The sequence below is a fragment of the Anopheles cruzii genome, chromosome 3 (assembly GCF_943734635.1).
Source record: "Anopheles cruzii chromosome 3, idAnoCruzAS_RS32_06, whole genome shotgun sequence".
Classification (NCBI taxonomy): Eukaryota; Metazoa; Arthropoda; class Insecta; order Diptera; family Culicidae; genus Anopheles; species Anopheles cruzii.
The window spans coordinates 9,463,666-9,489,383 of NC_069145.1; the positions used below are offsets into that span (position 1 = coordinate 9,463,666).

At 51.1% G+C, this 25,718-nt stretch overlaps 4 protein-coding genes across 5 annotated transcripts; 2 read left to right on the forward strand and 2 right to left on the reverse strand.

Moving 5' to 3' along the window:
- Nucleotides 1–10,100: 10,100 nt before the first annotated feature.
- On the reverse strand, nt 10,101–11,483 carry LOC128272722 (beta carbonic anhydrase 1-like). The gene is made up of 3 exons (XM_053010589.1): nt 11,391–11,483; nt 11,046–11,318; nt 10,101–10,983 (listed from the first exon to the last, which is right to left on the reverse strand). Exons 1-3 carry the CDS (start codon nt 11,481–11,483, stop codon nt 10,582–10,584), a joined length of 768 nt encoding a protein of 255 aa, XP_052866549.1. The 3' UTR covers nt 10,101–10,581.
- A 2,100-nt stretch (nt 11,484–13,583) lies between these two features.
- On the reverse strand, nt 13,584–15,435 carry LOC128275245 (ras-related GTP-binding protein A). The gene is made up of 3 exons (XM_053013677.1): nt 15,000–15,435; nt 14,806–14,905; nt 13,584–14,723 (listed from the first exon to the last, which is right to left on the reverse strand). Exons 1-3 carry the CDS (start codon nt 15,009–15,011, stop codon nt 13,681–13,683), a joined length of 1,155 nt encoding a protein of 384 aa, XP_052869637.1. The 5' UTR covers nt 15,012–15,435; the 3' UTR covers nt 13,584–13,680.
- A 291-nt stretch (nt 15,436–15,726) lies between these two features.
- LOC128273601 (uncharacterized) lies at nt 15,727–16,839 on the forward strand. Of its 2 annotated transcripts, none has more exons than XR_008269266.1 (3): nt 15,727–15,837; nt 15,900–16,211; nt 16,282–16,839. XR_008269266.1 is itself a non-coding variant. In XM_053011604.1 (3 exons), the coding sequence occupies exons 1-3, from the start codon at nt 15,777–15,779 to the stop codon at nt 16,290–16,292; spliced, it is 378 nt and encodes a 125-aa protein (XP_052867564.1). In that variant the 5' UTR covers nt 15,727–15,776; the 3' UTR covers nt 16,293–16,839. The 2 variants fall into 2 exon arrangements, 1 of the variants encoding a protein (XP_052867564.1); XM_053011604.1 differs by having other exon boundaries at nt 16,288–16,839.
- A 448-nt stretch (nt 16,840–17,287) lies between these two features.
- LOC128272199 (GILT-like protein 1) lies at nt 17,288–19,104 on the forward strand. The gene is made up of 5 exons (XM_053009959.1): nt 17,288–17,482; nt 17,556–17,687; nt 18,417–18,578; nt 18,644–18,784; nt 18,859–19,104. Exons 1-5 carry the CDS (start codon nt 17,405–17,407, stop codon nt 18,946–18,948), a joined length of 603 nt encoding a protein of 200 aa, XP_052865919.1. The 5' UTR covers nt 17,288–17,404; the 3' UTR covers nt 18,949–19,104.
- The last annotated feature ends 6,614 nt before the right edge of the window (nt 19,105–25,718 follow it).

Consider the following 25,718-nt stretch of genomic DNA (forward strand, 5'->3'; position numbering starts at 1 on the left):
TGGTTGCTGAAACCTGAGAAACGCTCTTCGTTCTCTATCGCCTGCCATTCCGCCACCTCCGCCACCTGAGGTGAGGCGCGTCCCCGCCGCACCGCGTCGCGCTGCCCGGTGCTACTTATGCAAGGGCCTATTCCGGATCCAGCCGAAGAAGCGCATCGCATTCGCATTTGTATTCAGCAGTGGCGGCAGTAGCGGCAGCGTCAGGCTGTGGATACTACACCCCGACATTCCAAACCGTCCCGGCCCGGCTTTGGAGTCCAGGCGGCGGGGCCAATACCTGAGGTCTCCCCCGTTTGGTCGCTTGTGGAGTGGCTCGTCTTGCTTCACGCCATCTTCGCACCGTTCCGCGGCCATCATTATGAGGATTGGGCATTATTATTTCTTGCACCAGCTCAAGAACCCACCAATTGTGAGTGAGTTTTTATTGTTTTGCTGCCTTTTCCTTCTTGCCTGCCGGCCGACGCGCCGGATCGTTAGACGCGCCGGATTTTGTCATCTCGGGTCGAGAAAAAGGGGCGCCTTGCGCGACATCTTCTGCGTCAGATTACGCGCACGTGCAGACTTCTAGGAATTGGCGCGACCGGTTCCGGGTCCCGGATGCCCGAACGTGGAGAAACGGAGGTAAACAAGCGAGCATGTTATGTGCCGCCCCGTTTCAACCACCCTGTGGGTCAATTTCATTGTCTCGCCTTTGCTGTTGTCCCTTTTGGGCGCGAAACAACAACATGAGTGTGCGCTTGAAAATACATTGTAGAGTGCCGATTGTCGGTTGGAATTTGGTACGTTTCAACTTCAGCTGACATCACAGTTCCCCTTGCTGGCTGGCTGGGCTTTCGGAGCCGTTGGCGGGCTGCATCCTTTGGTAGACTTTTAGAATTGCGGTGGCGGCCGGTGTTTTGCTGGTTTCCGGATCCGAGACGCTTGATTTTCCCATGCATCACTTGAGTGTCACTTGGGTGCCACGGCCATCATTCAGGCCGCCCATCGTCATCGGGGTGGCCTGCGCCCCACAAACGACTTTCTAACGGGATGTGACATTCTTTCGCTGCGAACAAGACAAGGCCACACCGAGTGCGTTGTTTTGTTGAATGAAAGTCTCTCAGGACGAGGCCGAGGCTTTTCCCCTGGCGTTTTTTTTTTTGTTGTATTCCGTGGGTCTGCGCCGTACGGCTGGAATGCAGTCGAAGTTAGTAGCCGCGAAAGAGACGGCAAACAACGGGAATGCCAAGAAGCACACCGGAAAGAGAAGAAGAAAGATAGAGAGAGAGAAAGAAGGATGTAAAACGCAATAATGAAGAAAGTGAGAAGGACAGAGATTAAGCATTAAAAACAGAGCCCAGAGAGCGAGACAGAGAGAGCACGAGAGAAAGGTCAAGCTGTTCGTGTGTCGCCGGAGTCATTTGAATAATCATTCACAGTTTCAAACGGCGGAACCCCAAATGAAGGAATTTGTGCGTTTGCGTGTGTGTGTATGTGTTTTGTCTTTTTTATTGGTTTTCCGTCTATCCGCGCGACTCTCGGCCGCCGTCGCAAACGCGCAACTCGACGGCGAGTGACGAATAATCGGAGAAAATAAACAAAGGCCTCCCAGGGTGTCCCAGGCCAAAGACCCGGCGAAAACAAACGGTTTCCAAAATGGTGAAATAGAGAGACCACAAAAAAAACCCTGCGGAACAACAACCTCGGACTCGGCCCCGTAGTGTTGTGTTCCGTTTTTTTTTTCGAATTTCGCTTAAAAGGTGATTGAATATTTAAGCGGTTTGGCGGCGATTCTTATCGAATCTTTGTGGATGTTTTTTTGCAACATTTTGCTTACGGTTTTTCTGGTCTATGGTCTCTAGTAATCCCAATTTTGCGGAAGGATTCGCTTGGCCGCCAAGGATGACCTGTTTCGTTGACCCCCAAGGTAGCGTTCTTTCCTCAAATCTCTTCAACATCTACCTATCTGATCCTGATCGCATTGGAACAAACTTACAAACACTACATACTCAGAATAATAAGTGGAAAATTAGAACAAATGAATAAAAAACAGAGAAGCCGTTTCAGGATCTATCAAAAGTTTCTCAACATTCACGTAGTAATAATATTGAAACACCCCCAGTGTTAAAGATGCAGTGGATTAAAGTTGCAGTTAACATTGCAGTGGATTAAAGTTCACTTAGCCCAATTGCTTTCGAACCCTACACACAACAAAACTGTCACCAGTTGACACACAGAAAGAAACGTCAAATTACCGAAGTCCATGAAACAAGAATATTGGAACCACTTTACAAACTATGTTGAATGAGAATGAGAACGAGAAGAATGCGGTGCGAGCATGGTTAGGCCGAGATTAAGGTTACGGCTTAGTAAAAGGTAAGAATTAGGTTATGGTTTGTAGAAAAGGGGTTGTCAGGTTTGTTGGTGCTAAAAATGCAACAATGACTCATCAAATATCGAAGCAAAGTTTGCTGTAAAGCTCTCCAGAAGGACTTTTTCTGCACCATATTTTACTGTTTAATCCTCAAACTATGAAGGATAACATTGATAAGGTATTATACGAAATTTCGCAGTTCGACGCCGAAGGTGTATTTCCGGTTAAGGTGCATCTCAACAAGGAAACATTCCTGATGGTACTTTGCGTAGAGATCTACTTCAAACTAATACAGTGTGAAGAAGCGTCAGTGTATGTTGGAGTAACGGTCACGCCTGCTGAGATCACTGAACCTTGCGCATTGCCAAGAGTGCGTACTTGATTCAAACGGTTGAAGCAGATCGTATGAATAAGAAAATAAGTAACAATAAATAACAATATTTCAATAAAATGAGAAGCAACAAAAAACGGAAGATACATCGCCCATTCAGATACCAACGGCGGGCATCATCGCCATTAGAAAGCCAAAGCGAATTGCCAGCAGCCCGCAGCAACTCATCACCAGACCGAGGAGGATCTTCCCAGCCGGACTCGGACTCGCCCTTTATTAACGGTTGGCGCCTCGCTCCGAACACGGGGCGCGTCGGCCGCACAAATAAAGGGTTTTTCGAGTTGGGCCCTGTAATTTACCCTGTAGCGTGCAGGATCTCTCGTGCGGAGGCCAAGCCAGCAGCGATACTGGCGCCGGTGGCCGTACGGTTGGGGGCCGGCAAAACGCGGGAATATGCAAACCGAAGTACCAAGTACCTTCACCGTTTGGCGACAACGGTCCCATTGCCGGTAGGTGGGCTGGGGGTTTATTTGGTGTCGGCCCAAACTTGTCAACCATCTCCACGGAACCCCCCGCAACTAACGGTAGCGTTCCGGTTTCGCTAGACCGCTGGACTGCTGGATCTTCGCAGTGGATCGCGCCGCGACGTTGCCTAGAACTTTGGTGCCGTTCGGTCCCAACCTGCAGGGCGACGCATCTCTTTCTGTCTCTCCCGCTCTCTCTCTCTCTCCCTCTCTTTCTCTCGCCGAAGGAATGTTCAATTTAAAAGGAAAAAGATCAGACACTTCAATGCCAAATCGAGGGCCGCCAAGAGGCTTCTCGTCGGGGTCTTTGCATTCTACCGGTTTGAGCGCACACACACACGGGCACACGCGCACGGGCGACTTGTTGGTCGTTTCGCCGTTTCCCCATTCTGGAGGCCGCCCTTTGCCAGATAGCGGCATTAAGCGGCCCCCCGTTACCTACTCCCCGCGGTGGGGCCCGTCGCTCGCCGTGGTGGCGCTCGCCGGTTTTTAGCGGCTTCGCCGCTTCAGCTCCTTCATCTTATCTTCATCAAAGCCCCGCCCGCAGCGACCACAGCCGCCCCGCCGTCCCCATGGCGATCGGTCCAACAACCTGCCCCGGCCCCGGGGGCCCCGAATTCGGATGCTGAGAGTGCGGCGAGCGGCACGGCCGACCGGCGCTGGTCGGCGCGAAGAGTGCGACGGAACAAGGCGAAAAAGAAATGGGCAACCAAGACGATCACCACCACCACCACCCACCCGGCGACCCACCACGTGCCGCCGACCCGGGGAGCCAGTCAGCAGAAAAAGGCTATGGCGCTGGAATGTGTGGGAATTTTTCGAGAAAGGAATGCGGCGTTGCTCTGTGCCCGGAAAAGGCTATGGGCGATCTTTTCACTCCTTTCATTTCGGGCTCGGCGGGGCTCGGATCGGCGCTGTTTCGCTTTGGTCTCGTCTCATTGTGTGTGGAGTTTGGGTTTCTTGCCTTCTTGCTTTCGGTTCGCCTCTTTTCTGCTCTTTTCTTCCCTTTTCTTATGCTGTTTCGTTTTGTGTTCCTGTTGCCTGATGCTGCTTCTGCTGTTGCTTCGTTTCTCCTTTTATTTGGGGCCGGCCAGGCCAGCAACATCTGATGCGCCTTCTTCCCTATATTAGGGCTTCGGTTCGGCGTTGTTTGGTTTGGCCGCCGCTGGCTCGCTGTTGTTAATTTTGTTTTTGTTTGGCCCATTGCTTCTCGCGAATCGCGGCTGACGTGAGGGGGTTTCTTTTTTCCACCGCCTTTTCCGCGGGATTCCCGGTTTTTCTTTCTGTTCTTTCCTTTTTGGTTTGCTTTCGTTCGGGACTTTCGGGCGTCGCTTTCGGCTTGTGGGAGCCGTTTTTGCACACTCTTTCTCGCACGCCGGTGTGCGTGCGCCGTGCGCATGTGTGAGAGCGAAGAAAGGTCGGCCGCGTCGAGCCGTTGCGTGCGTGAGGGCTCGGCAAAGAGGGGCGCGGAAAGAGCACGAGAGAAAGCGGTGTGTTTAAGGATCGTTCTGGGCGGTCGATCGTGTTCGCCGTTTCCTCCCTGACTGTGTGTGCCCGTGTGTGTGTTTGTGCAAAATCCAGAAATGATCGGGGGGCGCTTTTCCCGAATGGAAGCCGCAGCATTCGGGTAGGTCGACCGCCTCGGTGGGCCATTCACCCGCCATTCCGGTTCCTGCGGCCGTACCCGGTGTCCCGGCTATCCCGTCGTCGAGCCACATTTTCATCCTGCGGGGCCATTGCACGCTGGGAATGCATCGGCCACGGCCAGGATTCTCTCGCTCGCTCTCTCTGTCGGGGACGGTTTGTGTGTTGAACTTGAAATTTGAATAAAATTACTGGACTGGACCGGCCTGACGAACGGTCGGTGTCGGGGGTCGCCAAGAGCGGCAAAACGCCGGCCAATAAATCAGCCGCGGCCGCGTGGACTTTCGCGGCCAAACTGACCCAGGGGATGGATTTCGGTGAAGGATTCTGAGATTCTGTGGCACTTTTCGCCTGCACCCAAGTCCGGTCGGTTTTGCGGTTCGATTTTCACATCAATCGCCCCGGAAGAGGACAAAAAGGGGTCGAAAAGCTTAAAAATACTGTGGGATCTGGGGTGGTGCAATACGGCAATGGTAATAGAGTAAGAAACCAGCTACGAACAATAGATTTGCCACGTGCCAAACATTTTTGATGATGGTCTTTGGCGATTACACATAACTCACAAGATCATTCATAAACAATCGCATAATAATAATAGGATCGCATAGTTCGCACTTACCGCTTTAGCCACACGAGTTCGATGAGCTTTTCGAAAGGTACAAAGCTCCAAAGGAAGCTTCCAAGATTGAAAGCTTCAACTGCGGGCTTTTTCGAAAATTGGAATTATATATGGAACACATTTTCGAAATCGACAGTTGTTACTCCCGCCCCCGGATACGGTCTCGTAATAATTCGATTGACCTCTGAGGCTCGAGAATTCAGGCTTTATTTCTGACCTCCGCTAGTAGTAGTTTCGGCTATGGGCGTACGATGGTAGCGCATCATAGGAGTGCCCTTTGGACATGATCTTCGAAACAAACGTAACTTGGGTGTCCGTCGTCAGTTCGAAAACGTTCGCACGGAAGCGCAAAAAGTAGCACCCTTGCCAGCCAGGCAGCAATTGGCCTGGCCCGGTTCTGTACTGTACGTGAACTGGAAGATGAACGAATCGATCATCACTCCGACTGACCAACAGGCTGGGTGGACCGGGCGAGTGATCGTGCCCGGTTTGCAACTCCGGCCCTCTTGAAGTTGGGTGTCGGCGATCGCCGAGAAGCGCGCACCCAGCCAAGGCCACGGCGGGGCGACCACGCTTTGATTATTCAAATTCTGCTCACCCATGTGTTGTTTTCTTATTCGGTTTCGCGGTCCGCACAACCGCTTGGCTCTCTGCCGTACCCCGTTTCGGACGCGTTGTTTCGTGCAGCCCGCTTCCGTAGCGCACCGCGCGGCGGAAGTATTTAGCTTCGCGTCCATCCTTCCTATGTCGAGCGGGAGTTCAGTGGGTGAATCCGTGCTATTATCGGCAGCTCTCGCGGCAGCCGCGGGTATTTAAATTTTAAATGTACTCTTGCGATGCGGAGGTTTCGCTACAAAGCGAAAATAGCGACGTTGCGCTAGCGAGAGAGAGTCAGATATTCGAAGGAAGTTATCAGAACGGGCCCCTGGTAGCGATCTGCCGACTCTGCAAAGCCCACGATCGCTGTGTATGTGCGTTGGTACGTTTCCCCAATACATGGAGACCGCAGACGGGTGGCGGGGCTCAACTACCACCTCCTGCCGACGATCAACCGCCGACGATCGCTGACTGCTTACGTCATCGCAGTCAGAACGCAGACCCTTTAAGAGCGCGGACTGACGTACTGCTGTCAGCTGCGCTGGCGGTCCCGACCTTAGGTGTGTGCGAGAGCGTGCGGATGATGCTGCGGTGTGCGTGCGGCGCAGACGATCTTCTCGCGATCATCTGTTATCAACTCGCTGGCGGACACTCACACTGCCAGCCATGGGCGTCCGACATTTACAGCGAAATTATCACACTGGTGTCGAAGATATCTGGCACCGCGCGAGCGGATGTTGTGTGCGAAACCCTTGCACGGTACGCGGTTGTTTTTTGCTTTTTTGGTTGGCGTTGGCCGCTAGAAGACGTTCGTTACCGGGCAGCCAGCCAGCGCAGCGGCAAGGCAAGGGCCATAGCGGCGCACTATGGCATATGGTGTTTGACGTAAGCAAACAACAGTTATGTTCCACATTCGCGGCGCTTTCAGCAAATAGCACACACGAGGGAACCCGGCGGGGTGGTAATAGAAACGGCAACTATCACACTGGTTAGCAGGGAAGAAACATCCCGCGAAGTACCCAATGTGACTCTGGTGGGCAACGCAGCTGCTTCCTGGTTCCACTTCCAGAAAGCATTCACTCGAACATTACCGAAAAAGCTACCCCTTTCGTGAACTTGAATCAACCAACTGCGCTGATTGGTGATTACAGTTCCTCGTGGCAAACGCCTGAAGGTAGGCAACAAATCGAATAGCGGCTATGCTCTGCTGTTACTTTGTCATTTATCAGGATTCTTAGAAGTGCCGGCGATCACTCCCGATCACTGCGCCGAAGCAATTGAGCTTCAAATTGAATACGATTCCGACCCGGACAACCTTGACGAAAAAGATTGACCCTCGAAAGCACTGCGGACCAATAATACCAACGCCCCCTGTGCCCACACGTTGATGAGAACGGCCGCGCTAGTCCGTTCCCCGCCTGCGAAAACGGTACCGTGCCGTGGGTTCCAAATTAAAACTGTCGCCTCAGACACGCACATAAACCGCCTCTCGTCTAGGGGTTTCTTTCCCTAGTTGGGGCGCACCGAAAACCAGACACCAGACGATGGCGATGACGCCGCCGCCGACTCAGGAAGCAGACGTCCCCGAATCCCGCGCGCACACGCGCACGGTTCGCGCTGCGCGATTCGCGAGTGGGACGCCGCGCTGTGCACATGTTTATTTTTGAGACACATGAGAGCAATAAACTCGGCCCCGGCGGCGTGGTTCGCACGAAAGCAAATAAAGCGACCGAATAGATGAAGTAATCGGCCGGATGTCGTTGGTTGGTCACTCCCCGGACCGGATCGGGCACGGGGACTTCCGCGCTGTCGCTTTCGCGGACACCGCAAGACCTTCGGCCGACTTTGAGGTGATAACATCCTTCCGTCGCCTAACGGACAATCAGTACGCTCGGCCTATCAATCTCGGACCCTCTGTTAATCATCGCCATCCCAGTGTCGCAGGTAACGGGAAGATGACAGGAATCTTGTACCCGTCTGTTCCCTCCCGGAACCCCGAGCCGGATGGACGGCACGGCATGCTCCAGTGGGCAGTGGATAACTGTTGCAGCTTCCGCAGCTCCGTGATAAGATCGCCACGCCGGGCGCGGTGCACGTAGTCTCCATGTGCAACCACTTCCGGGCCCGGGGTTCTAATTACCGGTCTCTCTCGGACCGGGTGATAGGAATCAGCGCAACAACGTGGCCCATCGCGCTCTCCCTCTGCCTCTCTCGGACTCCGTTTCATTCACTGGCCCTCTGCTTCTTTCGGTACGGCCAGTACCGGTCCGGCTTCCTGTCCTGTCTGGGGGCAGTTCCGGTTCTAATTGAGACTCGTTTCAGTCGCTTCCGGACGGCCGATGGGGCGTGCAGTGACTGATAATTTTAATTATGCACTCGGCGGGGGAAGGGGGTAGGGCAGACACCGTGGCCACCGTGACCCAGTTCCGGGGCGCGACGCCCGACGGCACCCGGATAGGAATGTTGGCCAACGGAACGGATGGTAGCCACTCCAGTGCGCCACCGTGTCGAGGGGGTCATCAACCTGGTGGACCCACAGCAGCCGGACCCTCGTATCCTTGCATCCACCCTGAACCTGAAGCCAAATCTAGTTTTTCTACGGCCAATCCCAAGCAGCGTGGCTTCTTCGGTGACACAACATTCTTTGGCCGCGTGTGTGTGTGTGTTCGATCGTCCGTCGACCTTCCCTCGTCTATTGTTCCGCGCCGAAGGGCTTGCCGAGAAAATCTAAATCAAGCAGCAAGAGGGAAACGAAGTCGAACGCTTTCGGACGCCAAAAGAAGGTCGGAAGACGGATTTGGCCATTCTCGGCCGTCTTGGGGTTTGATTTTGGTGCGCATTTTTTGTCACGTCGCGTCTGCCACCCACACCGACGTGACGCAAATGGATTTGCCGTTTTTTTTGTTGGTTTCAGTGTGTGGGTTGTGTCGCGATCACCGACCACGCGGTGGCGGCGCGGTGGTGTGGTCGGTGTCCCCGGTGTCGGCTGGACATCATTAGTCAACTTTCTAAATTACTTTTGCTAGCAATTGTTTTTATGTTGTGCTTCCCACAATTGCGTTTCACCAGCAATTGGCCGTTCCACTCATTAATCCGCTCCGGGGCCGGTTTTTTTGGTCGGTCTGTGACCAATCCAAGTATTTGGCAGATTTTTTTGTGCTTTGCTTTAGCCCACGAATTGCTCGCTCGAAGCCATTTGATGCCCCTTCGGCGGCGGCCGCGCATTAGGAGGATCGAGTTTCGCCGAGCGATCGTGGTGCGGCGGAGGAAATGAAAGTTTGAAAATGATCTTGCGAAAATTTCATGCTACGGACCGATCTGTGCTCAGGCACCGGCACCGGCACCGAATAGGCCAGACTGTGTGTTTGTGTGCGGTGTGCGCGATAACCGCGTGCCACATGTGTATTGCCATGAACGGAGTGATTGTTCTATTTTTAAACATTTTCAATTTCCGTATTATTTGCAACCCCCGCCCAGTGGCGAAACCGTCGTGCCTTCGACCGATACTCCGGGAGGCCTCCGTTTTTCCCACCCAATCCAAGGCCAACCATCGGAGCATTGGGTTTTTATGGGTTTTTTTCGCATGAAACCAATCTGCCGCAAAAAGGAATCTGCGCATGATCGAGAACGAAGGGCGTGTGGGTGGTTTCGCGATCTCCCACTCAGAACGGGGAGTGAGTTACGCTTCACGATTAGTGGGTTTTTTGTTCCGTGTTAAAAACGGATTTTAAGCGAACACAAATGAAGCACCAAATTTAGATCGGTATTAAGATCACCACAGAGAGCCATAACCACGAGGCATCCGTTGATTCGTTAGGTGTGTCCTGGCTGAAGCGTTTGGCGTTGCGCCTGAAAGTATGCAACACACTACACCCGAAAAATTCAGCTATTTTTTGTAACTGACCACGCGCCAACCCCCTGTTTGGCCAATCCCCAAAACCTCCCAAATTTCTTAAGTAATTAATACGCTAACAGCAATACGATTAAAGTTTTGCTTTAAATGCATTGTTTTATTATTCATTGCATTTGTGCTTTGGTTTAGCAATGGAGCTTAAAATCTCAGAGCATTAGACCGGTCATGCTGTGTGGCAATGTTGTTTCATGATTGCACCAATCTTGTGTAAAGCGAACTAGTTCCTGTCGCGTTCCCTAACCTTAAAATGGAAAAGTAATTATTTTCTTTATCCTTCTTCCAACGCCACACGTGTCAACAAGGTGTATTGATTATAAAAATATAACTCATAACAGTATGTAGAAAAAGCATTCTAGTCAGCGTAAAAAGCAACAATAGCATAAACATCTGTAAGCCACAGAACGATCACTTTTGCACAGTTTCTAAGGCCTTTGAACACCTTTAACCGCTTACGACGCATTGTGTAACTTTCCTTTCTCTTTCTCTCTCCCTCCAGCCAACAAGCTGATAACAATCGACACTAACTCTGTTACAAATCATAAAACCCGTGCCCGGAAGCAACTTTATAAGCGCCTTATCTTCCCACTGTCTAACACAGAATCACGAATAGTACCGCCGTACCTCGTCCTGCAATCGCTCGATGGAACTTTCGTCGATTGCAATGAATCGCTTCGAGTTGCGGCTGAAAAAGTAAATGTCCCCGGTGTAGATGTCGAACCAGAGGGCGTGAATGTGCAGATCGTGCGATTCGAGCCGCCGCTTCAGGAACCCGTACGAAGCAATGTTCTCGATCTGCTGCAGCGTGTTCACCTGCGACAGCTTGTCCTCTATCGCGAAATTGTTCTCCGGATCGATGTACGCCACAAACTTGCGCAGCGGCGTCTCGGACGAAAAGATCAGCGGTTTATCGAGCCCAATCTGCTTCAGGTTTTGAAACTTATCCAAGCTGGTGTTGGCGTGCTCGCAGAGCCACGCCCGCAACGGCGATATCCGGCGATTGTCCTGGCGACAGAGAAGCCGATCAGTAGAGCAGGATCGCACATTCGCTACTACTCGCTACTTACCAGTGATGCAAACTCGGGATCTTTAAGCTGGTACAGAAGATTCATTGCTTTGCAATCGCTGTGGCCGCACACGATTATGTGTTTGATGTTGTTGACCACGCAGCCCAATTCGAGAGCCGCCGGCTCGCAGCTAAAATACTCGTCCTGAAAGTGTTCAGCGTGCGGCACCAGATTGCCGGCGTTTCGCACCACAAACATGTCGCCAACGTGTGTCTCGGTGAACCGAGTCGGAATCATCCTGCTGTCCATACAGGTGAAGAATACGGCTTTGGGCTACGCAGGAAAGACAGAAAAGGGTTCGAAAGGTCATTGCCATTGATGGATTGGACGAAAGTGGCATCATACCTGTGGGTTGTCCCGAACTTTCCGGAACTCCTGTACCATCTGTTCCCGGGTGGAGTGCCGGTATCGCATCACACCTCGCAGAATGCGCTCCATGACTCGACTTTGTGCAGTTCGATCGCACGATCGCTGAGGCTGACGCAGCACAATGCACCGTATTACCGTCCGACGAGTTTCATTTTCACTCAACTAACCACACGCTGCACTCGGCAACCGGCTGATAGACACTTAATATAAAAAAAATACAAAATTAACACCCAAAATTGACACTAAAGCTACTAATAGGAGCAGCTCTTTCGGCCACACTGCAAACACAAGATCGCGATCGTAAACAGCGTCATCGTTTGTTGGCGGCCGAAGGGCGGCCATCCACCACCTCGACAGCTCCAAATCAAGCTCCACACGCACACACTCCGCATGGTATGATCCGAAACGCACACGGGTGCCACGCCACATTACGTCACGAATCCGAGAGGAGTCTCTAGTAAACAACCATGCTGCTCCACACGCTTACGCACACATTGGCTCGCACGTGGCTCGGAGGGAAACCGTATAAAGTTAACCCGTTTGACGGACAGTGGTAGACGAATGGATAAAATCAGGCGGAACGATGGAATCGCGACGCGGCTATTAGAAGGTCACTCTCGTTTTCATGTTTTCATTCACGATTTTGATTCCAAACATTAGCAATCATAAGACAACGTTTTAGAACTTTCTGGGCAACCAAATTCGAGGTTCATAACAAGCACGTGCAATGCTTATTAATTTGCACAGGCACAAATTAAACTGTTCTAGAAACTTGTTCCGAACGCTCGCAGAATGCGGGACGAAAACTTGTAACATACGATCGAAAATTTGCACTTTGCCAATCACTCCCGGATCACGGTTCGTAACAACACCGACGAGGATGAGCTTCACGCTGGACTGCGGACCCTCGAGCTACACCGGAGTTCGACCCGAACCCGCGGCCTGACGCAATGAGTCTGCCGACGACGGCTCGGCGATAGTGGTCGAGAGAGGCACCACACTGATAAGATTTGATAGCGGGGTGCGAGTTTGGCTGTGATTTGATGCGCATGAAAGCCTATTCCTTCGTTACGCTTTGTTTGCGAAGGAGAGGCAAACCGGGGCCGAAGCGAACCGAAACCATTTCAATCGTTACCGACATTACAAGATTTTTATATTATAAAAAATGCTAGAAAGAGTTAATTCAGCCAGAGGTACGACCCATTTTGTTTTATTTTTCCGGTTTCGCGAACTCGAAATTGCACTTGAAAAGGGCACAACAAAGAACGATTCCCAGTGTCGATTATTGTAAGTTTTGCATATATTTTGTATTTGTCTGTAGTTTGGCTTTCCCTTCAGTTCATCCGTTCCACGCGCTGACCGTTCATTGTGTATCTTCTATTACATATAAAGTTTGATGTCTGCATTTCATTTGTGTTCCCTAATCAGTTTACAGGTTTTGATCCGTTAGATTGAGCTGTGACTTAATTTTCCCCCACCACAAGTCACAGCTTGTTGTCCCTTCCCGTTACACACCCGCTAGGATTGCACGATAGGATGAGGAGCATGGAGGTATAGCATTGTCCGGTTGGTCCGACTTAGTCTTGCCCCGATACGCCGCTTTGTTACGGGGAACTACGGAGAGGATATGAAGAAGGTTTCTGCCCACTCGCCGTGCGCTGGCACCGTCGGGGAAAAGCGGAAGTAATATATGGCGGGTTGGGCTGCGGCAGCGCATTATAAAAGCGATTCTTTGACAATAAATCTTATTCATATAAAAAAGAGGGATAAACAGAAAATCTAATCGCTAGAAAACAATTTCGGGAGCTCATAACACACGATCAACAACAAACACCGACGACAACGGCAACGTGGCTCGCTTTTCGATCGAGAAGGCGTGAACAAAACTCTTGAAAACAAACGAGTAACAACAGTGAGGACTATCGGCGCAGTAGGCGGGCGCCTCGCTTTTCTATCGATTCCCAAAGCAACCACTGACTTAGCAACTTATTGACTGATCTGTTCGACTGTGCTCTTCCAATTTTTTCCATCGGCCGGTCAATAGGATTCCTTTCTCGCGTTCCTCCAACGGCCGCCGCGCCCGGTACCGAGTAGCCATTAGTGAAGGAAGGAAGCGCCAATGGAACGCACGGTACAAGGTTAGTTATTCCACTTTCTCTCTCTCTCTCTGTCTCTCTCTGTCTCTCTTTTTATCTCGTCTGGAAGATCACGTCCATTCAGGTTAGAGGTTTCACCGGAAGTAGTAATACTTCTTCCGGTACAGGTATCAGTGATAGGCATTCGATGTGGCATTGCTGTTTTGATGATAGCCCTGATACTGCGCCAGGTGATGCTGCGCTTGCTGCGGCGGGTGTTGCTGTTGCTGCGCGTGACCAGCGATCGCGTACTGGTGGTAGCCACCGCCGCTGCCGGCGTACTGATTTGGATGGGCACTTCCGTTCACCATACCATGGCCAGTGTGCCCGGCGACGGAGTGATGCAGATGCTGGTTGCTCGAATGGCTGCCACTCGTGTCCAGGTTGCTGTTCGGGTTCTCAAGCTCCTCGAAGTACTTGCGCGCGTTCCGGATATTGATCAGCGTCGCCTCGGACGGTATTGACGGGTCCGACATCACCACCATCACATACGTGTTACTCGTAAAAGTATCAATGAACGCCGCGAAAGCACTATTCCTTACCTCCATCGATGAAAACTTTGCACCCAGCTTCGAGCACGACAGTTTAAACTGCTTGATAATGTTCGACACCTTCTCGAACCGGTGGCTATCGCGGTGCTGCGTCCGCTGGCAGTGGGAAATCACCAGGAACGTTGCCCGTTCGAACAGCAGCACCTCGTCCGCGTCGACCACGTTGGCGAAGTAGTTGAGCGAGTGCTCGAGTGCCTTCACGTTCGGTATCAGCTGGTACACGATGTTGCTCCACGCCCGGTACAGCGTCTCGTCCCAGATACTGGTCCGGAAGACGGTACATTCCAGCGGCAGCGAGCAACGCGTCAGATCGTGCTCGCGCTCCTTAAAGATGACATCCCGCTGTTCCTCCGCCACCAGGTCCATCTTGTGCACGAGGCAAAAGACCTTCGCGTACCGCGAGTTCGCCAGCAGGGCCTCCAGGCAGGATTGATAGTAATGCATGTCCTTCTCCAGCTCGCGGCTCTCCACGTCGAACACGTAGATCAACACCTCCACATTGCGGAAGATGTTGTCTTTCTGTGAGGCAAAGTACTGCTCCATGAACGACTCCTGACCACCACAGTCCCACAGATTCAGGACGAGATTGCCGAGGAACCGGACATGCGAATGTTCAACATCGACTGCGGGAAAACAAACGGGGAAAGCAAATAAGGAACCATTTCCGGGAGTCTCACATCCCGCAGCCCTCGGAAGGATGCTCACTTGTAGCGCCCAGCCTCCGGGTGTCTCTGGCGATGTAGTTGGCAAAGATGATCGACCGCATGCTGGTCTTCCCCGAGCCACTCTTGCCCATCAGCAGCACCTGCAATCGAAACAGCGTGTCGTAAGCATTGTTTGTGCGTTAGTCATCGTTATCCTTGGAAGTCGCAACCCGTCGGTGTGACCCGAAAACCTACCTTTTTCTTCATTGTGACGATCCTTGTCTGTTTTCCGCCCTCCAGTAGCCCACACTGCGCAATCAAGCGATACAACCGAGCGCTGAAACTCGCAAAGGTTCTGCACCACTGCAAAATGGAACTGCGATTCAGTGATTAAAGCCCTCCCGATCCTCAAATGTCACTGTTCTCGTTTGGTTTCTTTTTTCAATTGTCTGCTGATACCGAAAGGCAACAAACGTACGCACACACCAGCGCAGCGCACTCACACCCACGTCGCGCACGTGTCCGATCTGTGCAGGGAAAGGGACAGAAACAGTTCTTTGTTTTCATTCGTGTTTTGATCGGCGGCGCAGCTTTACGGTCTGGTCACTGGTGCCTACTATTTCACTTTCAACCCGTTTACTCAGTTTACTACTACGTACTACAATGGAAACCACGGGAATTACAACACTACGGTCAGACAGTAAAGAGTCTGTCCGCGAGATGGTCGATTTTTGTTTGAGTTTTTTCTAGTCGGTAGACAACCTTGACGGTGCCTAGTGGTGCTCGCATGCCTAGCTGAAGTCCGTCACTCAGCAACTGTTATACGTCAATGACGTAACGAGCGGAGGAATGTTTGAATCGAGCGTTAGAATTTATGGTCCATAAAGCCGGGAATTTGTATGATTTATTGGGTGGAAAAGTGATTTACTGCTGCGTAGCGAGGCTCCCGAAACAACACGTGAAGAGTGCTCGTGCCGCATGATTTTCTTCTATATAATCTACAGCATCTTCCGGTAAGGGTGCTCCAGTAAAATGGCCCTACTGGTAAGAAAGCTGTTTCTGGTTGTTCTAATCAGCACGCTCACTGTTTTGGGTAAGTTGGCGAATATAGTACTCCCCAAAGAGCTACAAATTGTATTGTGCGAACCATCCTAGCGAAGAGCGAACCCAGGGAATCCGCGTTGGAAGATACCTTGCAATGTTTCAAGGAACTAAGTGGAGTGTTGAACGAATCGTTCCTCAAATGTTGTTCCACGCGCGGGATGACTGAAACTGTGGCCGCCGTGATGGTGCAGTTACACGAGCACTTAACAAATGCCCAACAACTCCTGTTCGGTCCGGCGCATCACGGTTCCGTTTCGAACGGGTCATCGGAGTCACACGAAACGCATCAAGAAATGGCAAACCGTGTCATTATGACTGTGATCTCTGCCGTTGAATATGTATTGCGCGAATTGAACCAGACCAGTAAGTATACCGCTTGTCGATTGCGCAACAGTGTTGCGATTTGTAACCGATACTAATGAACGCTTGTAAGTCACAGCATAAAGCATCGACATCGACTGCGGGAAAACTACGGGGAAAGTAAATAAGGAACCATTTCCGGGAGTCTCACATCCAGTAGCAAAGCAATCTACATCATCGACCGGGTACGGCGACCTACGAGCTTCGGTCTGGATGGCGCATCTTACTTGATATGATTGAACATTGTACCGAACACGCTTCGCTTATCAGGTCTTCGATTCGGTGCTCTAACGTCACGGAGTATCTCAAGATAGTGGCCGGGCAATTGTATCTTATAATTATTATTTCCATTGTATCTCTCCGGCAACCGGCAGCTACCGAAACATCAACGTAATTTCGCTTACCTACCCCAAAATTACCACGCGACAACCTAATGATACGCGATATCGCTTATCACTTAGACACCATCGACGATCCATCATCACTTGCAGATGCATCGATTGTTGCAAATATGATTGCAGAATATAATAGAACCGAGGCTGTGACACTAATTTGGCAGCTTTATGTAATGCAGGGCATGGCATGTAATACAGGACATCTCTCCCTTCAATAAACGTGATTGTGCAATGACCGACCGAATTTCTTTGCTTCGTTGTAAATTCTGCCTTAACGCGTTTGGAGCTTTTGATAAGAAAACAAAAATTAAACATTGAACTTGACGATCGTATGCACAAGTATCGTCACAGAAGGCCATCCGTTGCACCATTCGCACGGCTTGGGTTTTTTCTAGCTTATCTGGCTTTGGGTTCAACAGCTTCAACCACCAACACCTGCGAATGGGCCTATGGATAAGCATCCACAGAGTCATGGCTTTTAGCGCCCCGATAGGCGTGATCACAATCTCGGCGTCCAACGGCGCCCCCCAAAAACCGGCTCCACCGCTAGGCTTGTGGTAGGTAGGGCACGACGGACAACGATTGGTCTTGCCGGTGGCCAGCGATACGGAAAAAAAATTGGCAGTCCAACTGGGGCCAGAATAGTGGCTCGATCACGAGTGGCGCGAGTGGGTCGCGAGGCGAGACCGCGGGCTAGACAAATATAAACCTCTGCGCACGAATGCAGTTGACGAAGTACCTTCAAGTCGAACGGTGCGTTTCCAGAGCGTGTGTCGTGCCCCTAATCCGATCGGTGTGACCATGAAGCAAACGATCCTGGCGAGTTTATTGCTGGCTACGCTAGCGGTGAATGTGGGACCACTCCACGCACAGACTCCGGTAAAGCCCCTTCAGACCGTTCGAAAAGAGTGAAACAATATCTCTAAGGGAATGGTTCTTGTGCTTGTTGCAGGTTACGGTGGACGTTTATTATGCCCATCTCTGCCCGGATAGTGTGCGTTTTGTGTCGGATCAGCTGATGACATTGAACCAGAATCTGCTCAACAGCGTCACGATCGATTTTGTCCCATTCGGCAAGGCCCATGTAAGTATTCGTAGCACAATCGGCATCTTTTAGGAACGCGCCGTTGGGAGTTAGAAAAATGGCCGTGATTCTGTGTTGAGAAGAAAGCCAGAAGTTGTTTTGCGGAGCCCATAGTAAATGACAGCAGTCGCGGGTTGGGTTTGTGGCCACTTTGTGCAATATTCTCGGGTAGGAAACCTGTTTTTCTTTGCTTTGTATCTTGTCTTTCGGGCGAGAAACATAGATCATAGTGTGGGAGTTTTTTCTACAGCATTGGCACTCTGCATTGGCTTTCAAACTTGCACAGGTACGCATTCTTTATACGGCTTGGTACGCTGTGGCGCATAAAACCCATTGGCCATATAGGACATCTGTATTTGTTTGCTCTGTGGCAGCACAAAGTGTGTTCAAGTGTTTCTACATGTTTAGTGTGTTTTCCTGCGATTCTTAACTTTACAACTTTGCTGCCCGTTAAATACATCCGTGGCAAGTTGCACACTAAGGTTGCCGTCACTACCACCGCATACGAATGTTGATCGGTGATGGAACCACGTGCGAATGTTTCACTTTTATTCCCACGCGCCAGTCGCGCCAAAGGTCAAACGCAAAACTCTCCCAACGCACAATAGCCGCAGCTGCGTAACCAACGCGTGCAATCCGATCTAGTTTTGAAAATCTGAATTACGCCACTTCCAAATACGGTTGGTACTGGGGAGAACCAAAACTGAAACATTGCCTCACCATTTTTAGAGCGTCAACAATGGCCAGAGTTTCGTCTGCCAACATGGTCCCGCCGAATGCGAAGGTAACCGGATTCAATCGTGCATTCTCAGCATGCTTCCCACGCAGCAAACTCGGATCAACTACGTCGGGTGCCAAATGAGCTTTACCGCCGATCCGCGTGGATGGGAAGTAAGTAGAGGAAGTAGAGGAAATTTATGGGCCACGATCGATTTAAATCAATTTGTTCGTTACAGTGTGCCTTCCGATCAGGCGTGAATCTTAACGCCGCCGAGTCCTGCGTTGAAGGTCCTCTCGGTACCCAACTGCAACTGGAAGCTGAACGACGAACGAATCTGATTAATCCTGCGTTTGTTCCGACCATCGTTTTCAATGGAGTAAGTCTACTTTCTTGTTCGTTTCGATCAGCGGCTTACATTTTACGCCTTTTATTTTCTCTTTCTTCCTGCAGCAATTTGACCAGGGTCTGCAGGACCGTGCCCAGTCCGATTTCGCCGGAATCTTGTGCGAACTGACCGGTCTCACCGGGGTGGGTTGCTAGAGGGAACCGGAAGAGACGCAGCCGGCCATCCGCCCGCCCTGTGCAAAGTTCGTGTAGACGAGTAGAAATGACTAAGATTCTACGATCGCGACGCAGTTTAAGCTATAGACAACCCTCCGAGAGCAGTCAATAAATTTTGCAAGCGCGCTTTAAAAAAAACCCAACATAATCTAGTTTAAAATTCGATCATTATCTTCCACAGGTGCGTTGTAATTTGCCCAAATCTTATCACAATGGACCAAAGTTAAATGACCATCGAAACAGTAATTTCCGTCGGGCGGTACTATTGATAAGAAATCGGATAATCTATTTTGTTTGTGGTTAGCTTTGAAACGCTTGCCCAACGATTACTTTCAATACCTTCTCCTGCCTCGTGCCCAGTTAATTGTCTCCCCCAATTGACTTCACAGTTCCCTCGAAAAGTAAATTATTCGTTTTTCATCTATTTCGCCAATCCAATGAATTATTCACAAGTCAAATTTTGTCATGAGCAACGAATTCATTTCCCAATTTTTGTTTTTGTTTACTCTGGAATTTCTCGAAAACATATTCATCTACAAACCTTGACCGCTCTGTATAACAGTATAGTATAAAAGTGACCAGCTTCGCGCGGCAGCCGCATGCACAGCCCAGAGGGCAGCACTGGGCCGAAATGTCAGAAAAATTTTCTTCAGCACTGTTCAGCGCACTTTGACAGTTGCACGGATTTCTGGCGTTCACGACAAATGGCTGGTGTTTCTTCTTCCATCCCGTGTGCGTAGTGTACGCAGAGGCTAGCACGGCGAAGAATCGAAACGCGAGCGTGAAAAAGTCCTCAATGTTCCAAATCGGTGTGTCGGGGTGAAATGGTCGTGGTTCTTGTGCGTGCGAAACTGTGAAAATAGTGTGTCCAGCGCTTAGGTTTTCGCCGAAAGTGTCTGCGGCAGTGTGAGCCTAAACTCGCTACTATCGTCCGCCGACCGACCATCGCATGGTAAATGTTCTAAATCAATCACTTTCTTCGGATCCAAGGAAGAGTGTTTGCGTCAGCACAAGTTCTCTCCGTTTATTGCTCCAAACGTGCATTATTGCCAAGTGTCAAGTGTGTACGCGTTGTGCAAATGTGGATGTGTCCGCTTCGGCAGTATTCCTGTTTGCAGAGCGAAAAGGCCAATATCCCGTTGATGAGTTTCCTTCTTCCGGCACCGAGCGGAGCGGAATCGCAGTGTGCCCGAAAAAAGCGAATGATTCTTCAGTCACTCCACGGACTGTCCCTCTCCACCCACGGCCACACCAGCCCCCAGCCAGCCAGCCAGCCGAAGAAGCGGGCGCAAGCGTGCATGTGCAGCTATGTGCGTGCGTGCGTTCGTGCGTGCCACTCGAGAGAACGTGCCGCCGACCGAAGACCGACTGTGTGTCGCGCAAGAAGAAGAATGGGTATCGATTTGGAGCCGACCGACGGGGCGACCGTCTGCGGCGGATGTCTTCGCAGCACTTCGAGCAAACATTATGGAATACGAGTGCCATATATAGCCGTCCGTCTGTCCCGTTCCGTTCCACAAGGATTGGTCGTCAATCCGCGCTGAGTGTAGACGCGCGCGCCGTGACATGAAATCACCGCGTTTGCATTCCACGCGGGCAACCCCGTTTGTTGAAGGCAACGATTTGTGGCTCTGGCGCCCCGGGAGTGAGAGAAAGAAACACGCAAACTGCAGGAGAATGTTGCCCCTTCGCGAGTCCGTATGGGTAGATGGGCCGCCGCAGGACAAGACGGTCGCGGAATAAAGAATGAAGCTGGAAGCAACTCCTGCGGCGGCGACGGCGGCGGGGACCATGTGCGGTTTCCGTGTCGCGCCATGTACGCGTGGTTGTGTGCATCTCAGAGCTTGTCATTAGCGCCGTGGCAGTCCACGGAGCGCGCGGAGCGGAAGGGCTGCATTTCAAACTGCCTTGGAAAGTGCCGCCACCCGGCGTGTGTGTGTGGCTTTTATCGCCAGAGTGCTAAACGTCGCGCAAATCGTTATCGGCAAAGCTGTCATTAGAGTGCTGGGTTGCCGGTGCAATGGTTGCTTGGATTTATCTGCCTAAACTGCGCCCAACCGTGAGAGTTGAAACGGTTTTTTCCAGAGTAGCAAGCGGTGACATTATCCGCCGGTGAGCCGCAGCTTAAAAAAATCACGGATTATCACGCGAGCAATCAACACCCGCGGCTCACTGGCCGGGGCAGGTTGGCTGGTGGCAATCGACCCCTCGCTGGTTGTAATTTTTTTGCCATCGGCATTAAACTCCACATCCGGCACTACGTACGGTTCCGACATCCTGTTGCCGTACTTGGTCCACTGCAGCTGCTGCTCCACGTCGTCCACACAGTGCTGGTAAGTGCAATTGTGTGCGGTAGCGTCATGAGTCATCGGTTCGTTCGCTTGGCACCGTATGCTGTTTGCACTCTACGCAGGTTCCAGGGCCAGCCAGCGCCAATGATGCCAGAGCAGTACGCTGGCGACAGGAAAATGGCTTAGTTCTCCACTGCATTTTTTTATTACTTAAAGCAATAGGCCCCAGTGTGGTTTCATTGCCGTAGGAAAGATCCTTCTGGAGGGGTCATTGTGCAATGTGACGTACCCACATAACGACCGAGGGAAGGAACTCTCGTCACTCTGGCTATCGCCCGAAAGCAATTAGGCGTCCACACGACCTTGCACCTCCTGAGTCTTGCCTAACTCATCGTCCTTTCTACCAACGTGAAAATGTTTTTTGTTCCAATTTTCTAAGCCGCTCATGCTCCTCGCCCGGAGACCTGAGATGATGGGATGCATACGGCGCTAACTTATTGGTCTTCTCCCCGAACGAAATGTCCCTTCAAAAAAGGTATCCCTCCAAAGCACGGTCCAAATGCAGACAGAAAGCGGAACAATAAAACCTAAACGCGGAGCGCGACTTTTCCTCCGGGAAGTGGGTTGAATGCTCCGTTTGGAGGTGCGTGAACCGCCTGAGCCGCCGAGAGCCGCGGTGGGAAGAACCCGCGACGTAAAGAAAACAAGCATCTTATAAATATAAATAAATCTCTTAAGTGCTTCACCACAGAACGGAACACGCTGCTCGCCCCACGGTGCACACCATGGCGCAGACGGCGTTTCGACGGTGGAGGAGTGCAACCAAGGAGTGCGCCGCTATTCCTGGCTCTTTCCCACACACACACACACACTGACGCTGCGGTGCAGTCGGCAGTGGACCCTAGGTGTTGCACCCACGGTGAACCCTCCGCGGCTCCGGCTTCTTTGGTGACGTTGTCACTCATGGCATCTCCACGACACTCCTAACGATGATGATGATGATGATGATGTTAGTTTAGCTGCCCAGTCCCAAGCACTGCACTAGGGTGCACTTCTGGCTGATGAAATTAATATTGTAAAATGGACTTGTTGGCCCAACTCTTCCGGGGGCCGCAAGCGAAGCGCAGGTAGGTAGCGACGGAATGCTACAACTAGCCACGGGGCTGGCCACGAATAATCCGAGAGATTATGGAAAGCAATTTTGTGATGGAATATGGAGCACAAAATCCGTGGCGCGATGTGTGGTGCAGCGAACGATCGCGCTCTGGGCGCCGTTTCGCGAAAACTTGGCACGGCCAGACCGGACGGACACACAAGCAGGCAACCAGACAGCGCACCAGTGTGTGTTCCGTGGCCGCTTATCTCGGTATTACTCTGTAACCCGATTGACTCCTGGGACCGGTGACTGGCTTTTATCATTTTTGCAAGATAGGAACCAGGGCCTCAGCGGGGCTGAAAAAGGCTCGAACACAACTCCCGATTGCACAATGTATGCACGTTTTGCAGCCATAGTCCACAGATTACAATTTGCCATTCTTGGGATAGATAGGGCGGCGGCTCTCGAATAGTCACCCCTCTTCACTTTGTGGCCACAACGCCGTACCGGCAGAAGGGATGGTGACTAAAACGATGATTCAATGACGGCGTTCCCGTAAATGAAGCAACTTGGAGTTAAATTTCTTTTGTTCTTTTTTTAGGACGTTGGCAAAAGTATCCCGAATGTCTGAGATTCTTTTGCCATTGCTGCCATTGCTTGCCGTCCGTCGTGGGGCGCGTGCTGGCACTAAAAGCACCCGGCATAAGTTTGCATAATGATTGGCACCATAGACCGCACACGCTCTCTAGCTCTCAGGTCAATAATACTGCCGTCGCGGTGGCGACGCACCGCGCGACGCTGATTGTGCCCGCTCTCGATCGATCCGGAGACACGGCCGTCGTCTTCCGGAGGCGACGGGCTGTGCCAAAACGCCACACCAAAGGACACTATGTAGAAGCGAAGCAAAAGGAGTGATTCTGGCTGGTTGTGGTGGCCCCCAGTTCTCTGGTTTGAAGGTCGGCGTGCGGACGGCGTTTCTCTTTTCACTTGGTGGTCGGAAATAAGACAGCGTTTTTGTCGTTTTTTCTCTCTCCGTTGTTGATGTCATTGTGATTCGCGATGGTCGTTGACTGTGTGTGCAGTCTGCGCCGCAGGACATCGCATCGATTTGGGTCCGCTTCCGCCACGAAACCCACCATGGGCTGATAATGGGGGCTTTCCGATTCCCTATGACTTTTCTTGTCCACCACGGCTTTCCACGAAGTCGGGCAGAAGTTCCACAAATAGACCGCTGGAACCCGCAGAGTCAGTCAGTCGGCGACACTAATATTTTGCCACGTGCGCGGCAACGGCAAACCTAAAATCTAGTGTTGAAGAACGAATCGACGAAAGATTGTGTTCCCCAGGAGCGACGCCGCTGTACAGGTCGCTTTGAGTCTGTTCGTGAGACGCGATCGATTTTCAACAGCGTCCCCAGGAACGGCGAACTCGGTAGCCGGATTGTGACCGTTTTTCTTCGGTAAGCACCGTTCGGAAGGTTAATTAGGGCACCTTCCACCCGGGGACTCCCGCCCGGATGGATGGGGTCTAATGAACGGCGGTCCCATATCCTCCTCCTCGCGGGGTCCTGCCCAACGGGAGAGGATTTACGGCGATTAGACATTTTCCGTCTGGCGAAATGAAAGTGTGCAACGAGAATTTCATTACTTTTCCCACCGTCGTCGCCGGTGGGTCCCTGAAAGATAAACCCGTTGTTCGGTCGCCCCACATTGAAGGCAGCGGTCGGGAAACAGATTGGAAACTTATTTTACTTCCCCTTTTTACGACCCTGCCATAAAATGCATTCCTTTCGCCCAGCGATAGTTTTTAGCTAATGCGCGCAAACGCCATTAGACCCAGCGCTGAGCTGTGGAAGTCAACTCAATGGGTGCCCGTGGTATTGACTTAAATGTCTTTGTTTAGCGACTGGGAATATCGATGGCAAGACGAAACGAAACAATATCTCCTGTTCTTATCATTAATTACAAAAATGCAATCAATGGTCCATTTTGTGGCGACGACGTTGTGACGGCTTCGTTTGTGCCATAAGACGGGCCGTGTGCGGGTTGCAAGAAATTAAAGGAAATGAGAAGAATGAAATGGAAAGCAAGCAAAGTCCTGTCGCTATTGTGTTTATACAGTTTCATAACGCAGATCCAATCCGAAGGTCCCTGAAAACGTGTCCGTTTTATGCATTTCATGGTTCAGGTTTGAAGTAAACCCTTGAATGCATTGCGACACGACCGATCGGAAGCCTATTTTAATGTCAACCTTAGCTCAAGTAAAGTCCCATTTGTCCTTTTTTCTTTATTTTGGTATTGTTGAAAAAATGGCGCTTTAATTGCTATTTGATTAGTACATTAGTAACCGCTAATGATCGTTCCGCTCAAAAACATCTGAAATCTCAGTCACCCGCAGCCCTCAAGGGTTCGTCGAAAGCGAAGCCAAGTGCCTTCGACAGCAATAATATCGCCTTGGGAGAAAACTTGCGGGGCCGCCTATCATCTTTCGCCGATCGCCGGGGATCCGATCGCGGACGACGCGCACCACTGACGCCAACGATCATCATTCATCGTCGTTGTCGTCGTCGTCGGTGCAAAAGATTCGCCAAAGATCGAGCGGTTGTTGAAAATGGCGCATAAAAGTAAAATACAACACCGACCGACCCGCCGGAGACACGCCGGGGATTGTTTGAGTAGTTTCGATGACAAATGTGAACGTCGCGAGCTTTCGATTTTCCCGCGTTCTCGGTTTCCCGTGATCGGTTTCGCGACTCCCCGGTTAGATAATATCTAACGCAGCCCGATGGGATGTAATGAGTTATGCTATCGACCCGCTTCGATCTTCCCCGCGTTGTGCGTTTGTGGGTTTTCATATGGGCGACATGTGTAGATGGATGATGAATCGGATCGTGTGGCAACACAAATGGATTAATGATAGAAACGCGGAAATAAAGGACACCCACCGGTTGGGGGAGAAATTGAGCCAAGCATTCACTTTCCACACACAAGGCAGGCAGCAAATGGTTCGGTCTAGCATACCACAGCATTGGGTAAACAATATCAGTTTGCCAATTTGATGTTACAACTTGTTTATTGAAAGCGTAAAACGCAAATTATTTCGAATCGATCGATTTCATTCCTCCCCATACGATTATTAATTTTAGATTTCTAACCATCATTGCGTTGAACTCAGAACGTGTATCCGGCTGTGGAGACGGACGGTCAGAAACGGAACAAGCAATTTGCATTCCCGTCAACCGGCACCGGAATATTCTTGTTGCTAAATAAAGAAAAGCTTCAATATTCGACTTCTTAATTATTATCGATTCGGTTGCGTGGCTTTGCCGCGCTTTATATAGCCTTACGGCCATTTCCAGCAGT

Excerpts from the sequence above, each read along its gene's own strand:
- LOC128272199 (XM_053009959.1), top strand. The coding sequence starts at position 17,405 with ATGAAGCAAACGATCCTGGCGAGTTTATTGCTGGCTACGCTAGCGGTG. Across the intron at positions 17,688-18,416 it reads TCCCATTCGGCAAGGCCCAT|AGCGTCAACAATGGCCAGAG; the intron begins GTAAGTATTCGT and ends CACCATTTTTAG. Across the intron at positions 18,785-18,858 it reads CGACCATCGTTTTCAATGGA|CAATTTGACCAGGGTCTGCA; the intron begins GTAAGTCTACTT and ends TTCTTCCTGCAG.
- LOC128273601 (XM_053011604.1), top strand. The coding sequence starts at position 15,777 with ATGGCCCTACTGGTAAGAAAGCTGTTTCTGGTTGTTCTAATCAGCACG. Across the intron at positions 15,838-15,899 it reads CAGCACGCTCACTGTTTTGG|CGAAGAGCGAACCCAGGGAA; the intron begins GTAAGTTGGCGA and ends GAACCATCCTAG.
- LOC128275245 (XM_053013677.1), bottom strand. Across the intron at positions 14,724-14,805 it reads CCGGAGGCTGGGCGCTACAA|TCGATGTTGAACATTCGCAT; the intron begins GTGAGCATCCTT and ends GTTTTCCCGCAG.
- LOC128272722 (XM_053010589.1), bottom strand. The coding sequence starts at position 11,483 with ATGGAGCGCATTCTGCGAGGTGTGATGCGATACCGGCACTCCACCCGG. Across the intron at positions 11,319-11,390 it reads AAGTTCGGGACAACCCACAG|CCCAAAGCCGTATTCTTCAC; the intron begins GTATGATGCCAC and ends TTTCCTGCGTAG. Across the intron at positions 10,984-11,045 it reads ATCCCGAGTTTGCATCACTG|GACAATCGCCGGATATCGCC; the intron begins GTAAGTAGCGAG and ends CTCTGTCGCCAG.